At 44.2% G+C, this 12,665-nt stretch overlaps 1 protein-coding gene across 2 annotated transcripts in view; it reads left to right on the forward strand.

Moving 5' to 3' along the window:
• LOC109710530 (uncharacterized oxidoreductase YdjG) overlaps positions 1,256 to 12,665 on the forward strand; it is a 31,137-nt gene continuing 19,727 nt past the window's right edge. The window contains exons 1-2 of one of the 2 annotated variants that reach the window (XM_020233186.1): positions 1,256 to 1,709; positions 2,432 to 2,516. In XM_020233186.1, the coding sequence (XP_020088775.1) occupies positions 1,370 to 1,709; positions 2,432 to 2,516 (425 nt within the window). In that variant the 5' untranslated portion in view covers positions 1,256 to 1,369. The remainder of the gene's footprint in view (positions 1,710 to 2,431; positions 2,517 to 12,665) is intronic. The other variant, XM_020233187.1, reaches the window with a different exon arrangement.

Raw genomic sequence — 12,665 nt, forward strand, 5'->3', positions numbered from 1 at the left:
TATCCTAGCCGGACTCTCTCTCTCTCTTTACTCTCACTCACTCTCTCTCTCTCTCTATATATGAGTCCGGCTACTATACTTTTATGAGTATTGGCTTCCTTATACTCATAAGTTTTCGGCCCTTAGATTTATTCCACTGATCATTTCCATCCGTTAGATCATACTATTCAACCAACTACCCACACAACCCTAGGGGACCACTATCATTTTAAGTGGGGACCACCATCATCCTAACCACACATCCCATCAATCAACGGTTAAAAATTTATGAGTACAAGGGGGCCTATACTCATAAGAGTATAGTAGCCCCAGCTATATANATATATATATATATATATATATATATATATATATAGTAGGACTACTATACTCTTATGAGTATAGAGTTCTTCGTACTCATAAGTTGTTTTCGATGTTGGGATTTTCGAATCGACGATCCACACCGTTAAACATGATTTAGAGTATTTAAAACTTCTAGAAAATAAATTTCGTAATTTTTCGAAATCATTATAAAGTCCATCAAGCGGGTATAAAATGAATGGTTGAATTAAATCGAACGGCATCCTAAAAATGGATGATCGGATCCTTCAATTTAAGATCGGGGTTATTGATCTTTTATTTAGGTAGTGAATAGAATTTTCTATCAAAAATTCAACCTATTCCGATTCTTTTTCACTGTTAAATTAGCAACTATCTCATACCGGCCGTTAAAAATTGTCAATTTTGTAAGCTTTTGATCATAAGGTAAATGATATCGAAAAGCTATAAAATTTAATTTCTAGAAGTTTTAAATACTCTAGATAACGTTTAACGGTATGGATCGTCGATTTGGAAACTCTATTGTTAAAAACAACTTATGAGTACGAAGGCGATCGTACTCATAAGAGTATAATAGCGCAAAGTTGATGTTGTTGACATTAACAACGAGGACATGATATGCTACAAATCAATGTTTGAATATATAAATTAGTTTTTTTTTATGCTTTGATCCGGCAGAACATCCAACTCAATAGTAACTAAGAAAACTAGAAAAAGAGAAATAAAATTCAGATATGCATCGAGTCTAGCGCAAACTCAACAAAATCACAGCATACAATGAAAATACTTAAATGAAATATTAAGAGTTAGAATAAAAATAATTGATAATAAGAAAAAAATTATATTATTTAATTATTATTCTATTTTGTATTATTTAATAAAAACTATATTAATATATTTTGCGGCTAAATTTAAGCGCGGTTACATCCCTAGGACCCCAGCGTAATAGATAGACGTTATCAAAGATGAGTTGTTGTTAAAGGCCGCGGAAGCAAAGAACCATTTAGCATATACTCTCGAACACTCTCCGGGTCTCCCGTCTCGCACTGAGATGTCGGCCTCCGCGGCCCATGCCTGCCTCCCCCTCCGCGGCGACTGCGCCGCCGTGGGCTCGGCGTCGAGGACGAGCAGGCGCCGCAGCCGCCTCCCGCAAAGGGCTCGGAGTCCCGCCGTCCGGTGCGCGCGCGCGGCGGAGGAGACGGAGAGCGCGCCGCGGGTGGCGACGCTGCGCAGCGGCGGCGGCGGGGCCGACTCGCTGGTGATCTGCCGCGTCCTGAACGGGATGTGGCAGACGAGCGGCGCGTGGGGCCGCATCGACCGCGATGCCGCCGTCGACGCCATGCTCCGCCACGCCGACGCCGGCCTCACCACCTTCGACATGGCCGATCACTGTAAACCCATCCCATCCCATCCCATCCCATCCCATTCCTCCTCTGCTTTTATCACTCCGGATTATTATATTATCCTGAAACCGTATGATTATTATTATTATTATCCTGAAACCGTATGGTGCTAATAATTTTGTGTTTTCTTATTCTTCGTCCTCCGCCTCCCGTGACTCGTGCTGCTAAATCTCTCGTACATCCTTTCTAGAATTTAGCTATCGACATTGTTTTCTTGGTTGGTCATCCTTTGTTTGTTATTATAGTGGCGTGCCGTCCTGTTTTTCTCTCCCATCCCGCCAAAGCAACTTTGATAATCTTACGAGTGTCCGCTTTCTAGTCCTCACTTCATGCGTGCATATGCGCCCCCTGAGATTACAAGCTGTGAATCGAATGCTCTCTGTGATAGGAGTGTGAACCGGCGAGCGGAATATAAGTCAGATCATCTTTCTTGGAAATTTTTTGTGTTGTTTCACATTAGCATTTCGGCCAACGTTATAGCGGCGTGCATTTTTGTCGTCTCCTGTTTCACAGAATTAATATCAATGATCTAGCTAGTTCCTGGTTCTCCAGGATTGGAAGTTGTAGGCGGAACATTCTCAGAAACACAAGTCTGAATCGGCGGAGAGCATATATATTTTTGATTTCCTTTTTGACCTTTAAGGCTTAGAATTGTAATCTGCGGTCGATTTTGAACGTTTTTTTTAATGAAAGTGGATTTGATTTGGCAGATGGTCCTGCAGAGGATTTGTATGGCATTTTTATTAACAAGGTCCGGCGAGAGCGTCCACCGGAGTTGCTTGAAGAGATCAAGGGGTAAATTGACTCATTTCATATAACACTATTTTCATCCCTCATGTTATATTGGATAACTGCTCAGTTCTATTATGTTCACTGACATATTAGGTTGCAGTAATAGGGTTGAGTGTCTTACTCAACCCAGCTTTGATTTCGTGCTAGGTGCTAAATGAATTCTCCGTCGAATCAGCAGGGATATATTCTCGTTTGAATTGTATTTTGCAGCTTAGGGTTAGATTTTATTCCAGGATTAAAAACAAATCCAATAATAAAATGGGAATTTTAGTAGTATGGGTGACAGCTGACTTGTCTCAAATCTCAGCTTTTTTATGGGTGAAATCTGACTTGTTGGGGATTTAGAAAACTCCAAATTATCTACACTCCCTTTTTATCCTCTCTCTCTGCTCTCTCTTTCTCTCACCTTCCCTACCTCTCTTCTCTCCCCAACTTCAAGCAGTGGTGACAGAGAACGGTTCGTTGGGCTCGAGTCCGAGTCAAGTCGGAATTGACTACGGCAAACTTTACGTAATAATAGTTCGATGAATTATAGAATTTAACTAGAATTTCATTTTTATGTGATATTTTGTTTGTTTTATCCGATCAAGATTTTATTTGTAATCTTGTTAGATTTGATTTGAGATTCGGTTAGGATTTAGTAAATCAGGATAGTTGTAGTTGGATTTGGTTTCTTTTTCTTATCACATTAGGTAATTTAGGGTTTTGAAACTTTATAAATATGAGGAATTGGCCTCATTATAATTTATGGTGGTTTTGAAAATTAAGAAAAATTTTGTTTGGAAAAATTTTCTTGCAAACTATTCTTTTGTGTGAGGCAAACAGACCAACCTGCGGGATGCCTCTCAATTCCATCCGTACGGAATTGGCCGTAAGTAAGACGCAGCCCTATTTTTTTTTTTTTTCTTTCTTCCGTCATTACCACAAAGGCTGTGGCCAACTTGATCAGAAGAAAAGAAGAAAGAAAAAACTTCAAATGTGCGACATTGACGCCATCAAAGCCCTAACACTGCCTTCCCTCCGATCGAGCCGTTGCAGCAACACTTGCGCCGTCATCTCCATGTGAGCTTCTCTACGCCAGCGTGCTATTAACGACTCCTTCGGCTTTTGTTTCGTTTCTGCAACTACTCTAACCCTAACCCTAATCTATCCTCCATTATCTTTTTCGAAAACCTAACCCTAATTATTTTCGTTCTATTAGATTAGATGTTCCAATCGAGGAAGCAATCGAGAAAGATAAACAATTCACGATTGAGAGTGTAAGAAGGGCAAAAGAGTATACACTCTTGGGTTGTATTAACCAAGATATATAGTATAAGGGATTGTTTTACTATGGTAATAATGACTATTATAGTAAGAGTATAACTGGGATTACATACTATATAGTTCTACTCTATAGAAGGCAATAATCCTACTGGGATTACATACTATATAGTCCTACTCTATAGAAGGCAATAATCCTACTCTATAAAAGGCAATAATACACGGTATCCTAATGTCGATAAACTAAACAAATATATCGTAACACCCATCGCAAGCTAAGCATCCGGTGGTCAAATGCGAAGATTGAGCCACAATATCGAAAACCGAGAGGGTGACAAAGGTTCGGTGATAATGTCGGCAAGTTGCTTGTTAGAAGGGATATAGATTAAGGCCAATATCACCAGACTGGATTTTTTCTGCAATAACTGATGGTCAAGTTCAATGTGCTTCGTGTGAGCATGGAGAACAGAATTGGCCGCAAGGTAGGTGGTGCTGAGATTATCGCAATAAATACTGATAGAGCACCATAAGAAAACATGAAGGTCACGAAGGAGACGACGAATCCAGACTGTCTCAGCAAGTGTGTAAGCTACAGCATGATATTCTGCTTCAGAACTGGAACGAGAGATGGTGGATTGTTTCTTAGCAGGCCAGGAGATAAGATTTGGCCCAAGAAAAATGCAATATCCAGAAGTAGAGCGACGTGTATCCGGACAACCAGCCCAATCAGCATCAGCGAAGGCCATAAGAGAAGGATTGTCGCAGTGAAATATAGAAACGCCATAAGACAGCGTCCTCCGAATATAACGTAGAATACGCTTGACCGCTTGCATGTGCGGTTCACGAGGTGCATGCAGATACTGGGCAACAGTGTTGACGGCATATGAAACGTCCGGTTTGGTGAAAGTGAGATACTTGAGAACACCAACTATCTGACGATAAGTATATGGATCCTCAAGAAAACGCCCCTCATAAGAAAAGAAACGAGACGCCGGCGAAAGAGGAATACAAACGGGCTTATTGTCAAGAAACCCATCTCGTTGACGCAGTTGATGCGCATATTTTTGCTAAGATAGATGAAGACCAAAGGGGAAGCGATGAACCTCAATACCCAAAAAATAATGCAGCGGTCCGAGATCCTTCATGGGAAATTCGCGGTGTAAAGTGACAATAAGACCATCGAGAAGAGATGAGGAGCTGCCGGTGACAATAATATTATCAACATACAAGAGGAGAACAAGAGTGCCAGACAACTAGACAAGGAATGACAAACAAATATCGAGGGATCAGCAGTGCTGCCAACAAAACCAATCTCAGAAAAAAAGGAAGTAAAGCGTTGGAACCAAGCCCGAGGAGCTTGTTTGAGACCATATATCGCTTTGCGTAGACGGCAAACGTGACTGGGAAGCGAAGGATGTATAAAGCCAAGTAGTTGATCCATATAAACCTCCTTAGAGAGTGTCATGAAGAAAGACATTCTTCACGTCAAGTTGTCGGAGAGACCATCCAGAGGGGAGAGCGACCAAAAGATCAGTACGGATAGTGGTCGACTTGACAACCGAAGAAAAAGTCTCATCAAAATCAATGCCTTTTTGCTGTTTGTAACCCTGAGCCACTAGTTGAGCTTTGAGACGCTCAAAAGAGCCATCCGCCTTTTGGTTGACTTTGTAGACCCATTTACAGCCAATAAAATTGACGAAAGAAGGAGCATGAACAAGCTCCCAAATATCATCAGTGAGCAATGCATCAAATTCTTCAGCCATAGGAGCACACCAACCTGCATCCTGAAAAGCTTCATGAAAAGTGCTAGGCTCAGTAGGAAGAGTAGTAAGAGCAGAAACCAGAAAGAAAGTAGACCTGGCAAAACTCTTAGTCATGGATCGAGTAAGCATAGAGTGTGTTTGGATTGGTAAAGAAGGCTCAGAAGGCGGAGGCGAAGGTAGCCAGTTAGATGTGAAAGGCGTCAACTCAATAGGAGAAAGGGAAGCTGTAGCAGTAGTAGGTTGGAGGGTGTGTCGTCTGGTATACACTCGAAGTTCAGGTTGACCAGCAATAGTGGCAGCATGTTCATCACTAACCTGTCTGGCATCATGATTCAAGGTAGAAGGAAAAGTTGATACAGTCTCAAACGGTGAAACAGGTGTATTTGAACCAACATCCGTAGAAGGGCGTGTGAAGGAAAAACCAGAGATGGCATCAATAGTAGAAGGACTTTCGCCCAGTAAGGGAGGATTAGAAAGAAAATGTTGAAACATTTGAAAGTTTAAGGTAGTGGAGGAAGGTGAGGAAGAAAATTTAGAAAGACAAGAATAAGGAAAAACAGTTTCAACAAAAGTAACATGGCGAGAAATAAAAACTTTACCAGTGCTTGGATAGAGGCAGTGAAAGTGTCACGCCCCGAGCCCGCCACTTTGGTCAGATTCAAGCACGCCGACAGACCGCCGAACGGACAGAGTTTTCCCTGTACCGCAGACAGAGTCTCCCCTGTACGTCCAAGGCATCGCAATCAACACAATGTACTAAGTTCCAACTAGGAACTCATTTCAATCAAAGATTGCATAAGTATCGAAAACATAAAACTACTTGCTATTACAAGCATTCACTTTACATATGTTTTACATCACAATTTTCTTTTACATTCAACTTCCGAATACAATCCAGTAATTACAATTATTACAAGTTTGATACATTTGTATTCTTTTCACTGTCTATACCCCTAGCTAGCCGACTGGGGTACTTCTATCTCTGGTCTCTGGGGTAGGGCGCTATCTACGGAGCTACGTCCTTGCCTCGCGCTGCCGCGCTGCTCACGTGTGTACCTGTACCCCTAAAAACAATACGGGGGTGAGAACTATTATCCATAGTTCCCAGTGGGCACGGTCACCCAAGGGAAAAGCTCGACCAATAGATCCGAGGAGGCACTGCAACATGTTAGTCCAACAGATATCTATGCAATTATTGAAATACATGTTTTGCCTCACAATATGCAATATGAAATTCATGCAACTATGCAAGTAGATTAAATGATTTTACTCTCTATCATTTGCCATTCTTAACTATTTGCAATTCTTTCTTATTAACCACTATTTCTTCTTAGCTATTCTCAACCCTTAGCTATTCTTTATTATTTGCTATTCCTTAACATTAGCCGTTCTTTATTCTGTATTCTTAGTCATATTATGCTCATTGGCCATTCTTTCCTAAGGTTACTCTTACCTTAGCCACACTATGCCACTCGACTCGGTCTTGAGTCAATCAACTGCGGATAATCCGCGCTCTGTTCGGCTCGAGGTGAAGGAACTCTCACAAGCACCTTAGCCAACCACAGCCCACCGCGGTCTATGACCTAGACACCCGGCGGGGAAATCGTCGCACATGCCGCGACGATGGTTCGAGTCAACCAACGGTATGATCCACAAACCGGCTCAACCGGTATAATCCACAAACCAGCTTACCCATCCGGCGGCGAAATCGTCGAACACGCCACGCCGATGGTATAGCCCCGGGCGGCGAAATCGTCGCACGTGCCCCACACCCCTCTCGGTGTGATCCATAAGCTCTGAGATTCCGGAATCCATTTCCACATAACTCAAGGGTTGGTCTTANCATCACAATTTCTTTTTACATTCAACTTCCGAATACAATCCAGTAATTACAATTATTACAAGTTTGATACATTTGTATTCTTTTCACTGTCTATACCCCTAGCTAGCCGACTGGGGTACTTCTATCTCTGGTCTCTGAGGTAGGGCGCTATCTACGGAGCTACGTCCTTGCCTCGCGCTGCCGCGCCGCTCACGTGTGTACCTGTACCCCCAAAAATAATACGGGGGTGAGAACTATTGTCCATAGTTCCCAGTGGGTACGACCATCCAAGGGAAAAGCTCGACCAATAGGTCCGAAGAGGCACTGCAACATGTTAGTCCAACAGATATCTATGCAATTATTGAAATACATGTTATGCCTCACAATATGCAATATGAAATTCATGCAACTATGCAAGTAGATTAAATGATTTTACTCTCTATCATTTGCCATTCTTAACTACTTGCAATTCTTTCTTATTAACCACTCTTTCTTCTTAGCTATTCTCAACCCTTAGTTATTCTTTATTATTTGCCATTCCTTAACATTAGCCGTTCTTTATTCTGTATTCTTAGTCATACTATGCTCATTGGCCATTCTTTCCTAAGGTTACTCTTACCTTAGCCACACTATGCCACTCGACTTGGTCTTGAGTCAATCAACTGCGGATAATCTGCGCTCTGTCCGGCTCGAGGTAAAGGAACTTTCACAAGCACCTCAGCCAATCACAGCCCACCGCGGTCCATGACCTAGCCACCCGGCGGCGAAATCGTCGCACACGCCACGACGATGGTTCGAGTCAACCAACGGTATGATCCACAAACCGGCTCAACCGGTATAATCCACAAACCGGCTCACCCATCCGGCGGCGAAATCGTCGCACACGCCACGCCGATGGTATAGCCCTGGGCGGCGAAATCGTCGCACGTGCCCCACACCCCTTTCGGTGTGATCCATAAGCTCTGGGATTCCAGAATCCATTTCCACATAACTCAAGGGTTGGTCTTCACCCTATAGTATCGACCTACCTAGGTCCATTGTCCTTTCCATCCTAGGTCCTATTGACTCTAGGTTTAATGCTTTTATCACATAACCTAGGTTTACTTTAACTCTAGATTCAATCTCAACCTATGTTCTCTAACATTAGGTTTAATGCCATTCTTGGTTAACCTATGTTTGCTAACACTAGGTTTAATATTACTCTTGTTCAACCTATGTCCTTGACACTAGGTTCAATGCCACTCGATCTATATGTATATATATGTCCACATGCACATGTCATTTAACATAGTTCTTTATATGTCAACTTGCATTAACCATCACATCATCATGCATTTTTTAGCATTATCCACATGCATCCATTTAGCATTTCTATATCATGCTTATCATATATTCACTTAGCATTCTTACATTAGCATTTCTATAACATGCAACGTGCATTCAACTAGCATTAATCAATGCATTTATCTAGCATTTCTATACTATGTCATTCATGCATTCATTGGTAGCCCATATAGCATTCATCTCATGCATTCACATACTCTAACATTAGCTACCACTATATGCATCAATGATAAACACTTATCTTAGACATACAGGTGACCTTGTCGCTTCGGTAAACTCAACCCACCTCAATTCGCACTCCGATTGTTTGTAGTCACTTGCAGTCGGCCTCCCGTGGCACCCGTGACCCGGTTCGGCCCAAACTCTCGCGCGACCACCTGAACGGCCACCAATCCACGATCCGGAAATTCTGGAGTTTATATCTCGACACCACGATGCTCCGTATCCGATCTCGTGATTTTTAGACGTCTATTCCGCATGCTGCGGCTATCTGTACGAAAAGCGATGTTTCGTCAATAACTTTGCGTACACTCGTCGGATTGTCGAACCGAGTGCACCAACGCGTTCGTTATACCCCTAATTAGGTTTCCACATGGTCAAAATAGATCAAAACCCCGTATGAGCAAAACCCCTCTCTGGGATGCCCTAACATGACATTTGCTCAAAATCGCCGATTTGATCTATAAAGCTAAGCAAAGCTAGCTTAGAATTCCTCTAGAAATTCTCTAGTATCATTTCCAAGCCATTCTACTCATCTCTAGGGCAACAAAAGATAACCCTAGCTTTTCACCATGAGAGAGCTTTGAGAAACCATGGATTTCATGGTGCTCATGCCTCAAAAGAGCTTCTAAGCTTGCAAGAAAGTCCAAAATACTAAACCTTAGGGTAAAAATCTAAACCCTAGATGTATTCTTGCATGAGAGCTCACCTTAGCCCGAGCTTTCCAAATCCACCTTGTAGGAGAGCCTCGACACCCTTCAAAAGCTCCAATCTCCACTTAATCTCCTCCAAATCCACCCCTTCTCCACCTTGGTAGAGGGTTTCTAGAGAGAGAGAGAGAGAGGGAGAGAAATGAGTGTAGGAGGGGCTGCTGTGAAGGAGAGGGTGTTTGGGGTTATATATAGTGTGCTATAATTGCAACTAGGCCCCCCAAACATTCTATTTTGCAACAGGTCAAAATCTGCTGCCAGAGCCAAAGTGTACCGGTACACGGGATTTTGTACCGGTACATTCTCGCGCAGAGGCAAACCCGAGAGCAACTCTCTCGATTTTGTAGCATTTGTACCGGTACACTTTCAATGCTGTACCGGTACACATTGCTGTATCGGTACACTCTCAGTGTTGTACCGGTACACATTGCCCAGAATGCTGTTTTGGCTCCGACTCGACTTTACTTCGCGTCGGTCGATGCCAAAACCTTTCTAACACCTTTAGAACCCATTATTAACTCTTCCAACCTTGTTGGAATGTTAATTGGACTTTGTCCATCCATTTTTCTCGCACACTTTAGCCAATTTGGCTAAAGTCCATTATTCTTCACCGAGTTTCGATATGTTACATTCTCCACCCCTTAAAAGAATTTCGTCCGCAAAATTTAAACCACACCTCAATTCGATTTATAGAACAATTTGAGGGTTCCAATGCACTTTCGCACTCCAGGATGGCCTTTCTTTCATCGGATCATCCAAAGGCCCACTACGGAGGATGTGAGGCTAGTTTCACTCACATTTGCTTAGCACATCATCGAAAGTGCATTACGATTCCCGCGAGTCTTGGTGGCAGCGCGAGTCGATACTCGACGACTCTACACGCTCCAACATCACTCGCAACTAGCTTGCAAAGAACTTTTCTTTGCATTTCTCACCTCATGTCAGGACACACCCCGATTCGATCACCGGCATTGCTTAAAAGCAATATCATGGGTGCATCGCCCAATCGCGAATGCTCCAATCCTATCTGGACCTTGCTCTACCAAGAGATGGCATACCTCGGCACATCTCCAATTCAATCCTCAAAAGAGCATTACTCTCCAAACCACGTGGCTATTCACCATCCAAGCGTCTCCTGGAGACCACTTTATCTTTTCTCTCATAAGCCACGGCCAATACCAATTGTTCTGACTACGAACTCACACGAATCACTCGTTCGTGTCTCCATGCCGAATTCATCGACAAAGCTATCGGCCAAACCGCTTACCTCGGCTTCCTCAACTCCACAGGTGATCTACAGATCACCAACCCTACGTAGGCCTACCGCCTAGACCTGACTTGCTACACGCGACGTCTCTCGCTCGCAAGCGCAGACCCAATCACAATCGGGCGAAATTCTTACTTGGGAATTCGCACACACTCCAACCAGGAGTGCTCAAGATCCCAAACCACGTCAAGTCCACGGGTTGGGTTACTACACACTCGGTGTATTCTCGATCTCATGATCCATCACGTGGCATTCCACGTCCCCGGGTCTAAGCTCGGACTACCACCTTGACCAAAAACTCTCGCCCTACCCGTAGGTACCGGGCCACTTCCACTCGTAGCTGACTGCGCCTGCCCAATGGGCCCAGGCTCCACAGTCCATAAATGGTCCAGGCACGGGTCGTCCCCAAGCACTACCGGCCAACGTCGTCTCACACGACATACTCACCCGAGCAATACACGTACCACTATCGGCTCCTAAGCACCTAGTGCGAGCCACCAGCCCCACGAGTGATCCATGGCCCGCTTCATATTTTGCCATGCCGAAGTGCTACTGCCATCTCACTCATCCGGCTGAATTGAAACCGCACTCTACGAGTACCCACACTCGAGCGCTCTGCACGCCTCTCTAGCGTTCCACACTAAATCCAGCATTAGGCAACCTTGCCTATGCACGCCAACTACACGGGTTCAACTGCCTACCTCACATCGAGGCACTATTAGGCCCACGTGCCCGTATTTGGCCACTAACCGGCCATCCTCTCAACAACGATTCCACTTTCACTGTTCGATCTAACGAAACGATATTCGAAACTCTCGGAGTATTCGGGTATCCTCAAACATCATGGCTCAATTCTCGCAATATACTAATTATTGCCTTGAGAGTCGCTTCACCATTTCATCCTCCTCGCGAGTCTCATTCTCGTCCAAGAATCATTGCTAGCAATTTGCTAGTGCCATCTAATTCTCTACCTGCTCCAGCAGGCGCTACACTCGCCGCATAAGCATGCCCAGGTATCTACACCTACCCATCCACTTGGTCCCTACTATACTAATGCATAATAGTAGCAACTGACCACATGATAAGTGCATGCAATGCATCAACTTGAGATTATGCAAAAGTATATGCTTGCCTAATTAACTCATACCTGCCCTGATGTCATCAGCAGCAGCAGGTTCCACAACTCGAGCTGCGAATCCACGGCCACCTGGCGCCCGTCGCGAACCCTCTGGTTGCATCGTCCTTAGCGGCCGCTCTCCCGACCATGCTGCAGGTGGCACACCTGCAGACTGTCCCAGAGAGGAATTGGCCGTCGCCAGCATCAAAGCCCGGCCTTCACCTTGCGGACACTCGTCCCGCATATGGCCCGGCAGCCCACACTTGAAGCATTTGCCTTCTTGCTGCCCACACTGTTGTGGGAAATAAAGGCCCCCACAAATAACACATCTTGCCGAGAACCGAATGCGGTATGTCCCCGGAGCTCGAGATCGCGAGCGCGAACTCGCTGAAGTCCATTGGGAACTTGACTGACCAGCGGATCCACTCGTTGGTCGTCCTTTCCCCTTCTCCTTGTAATACGACTTGCGTTCCTCCTGTATAAACGTGTTGCCTTGTTCTATCCACAAGGCCCGATCCAGAACTTCGGCAAAAGTCTGCAACTCAAGTATAAGCACAGGCTTGTAAAGATCCGGCCGAAGTCCACGCATGAAGCAGTCAGCCTTATCCTTGTCATCCCGTACCACGCTCGGGATACAATGCACGATA

This window comes from Ananas comosus, linkage group 5, assembly GCF_001540865.1.
Source record: "Ananas comosus cultivar F153 linkage group 5, ASM154086v1, whole genome shotgun sequence".
NCBI lineage: Eukaryota > Viridiplantae > Streptophyta > Magnoliopsida > Poales > Bromeliaceae > Ananas > Ananas comosus.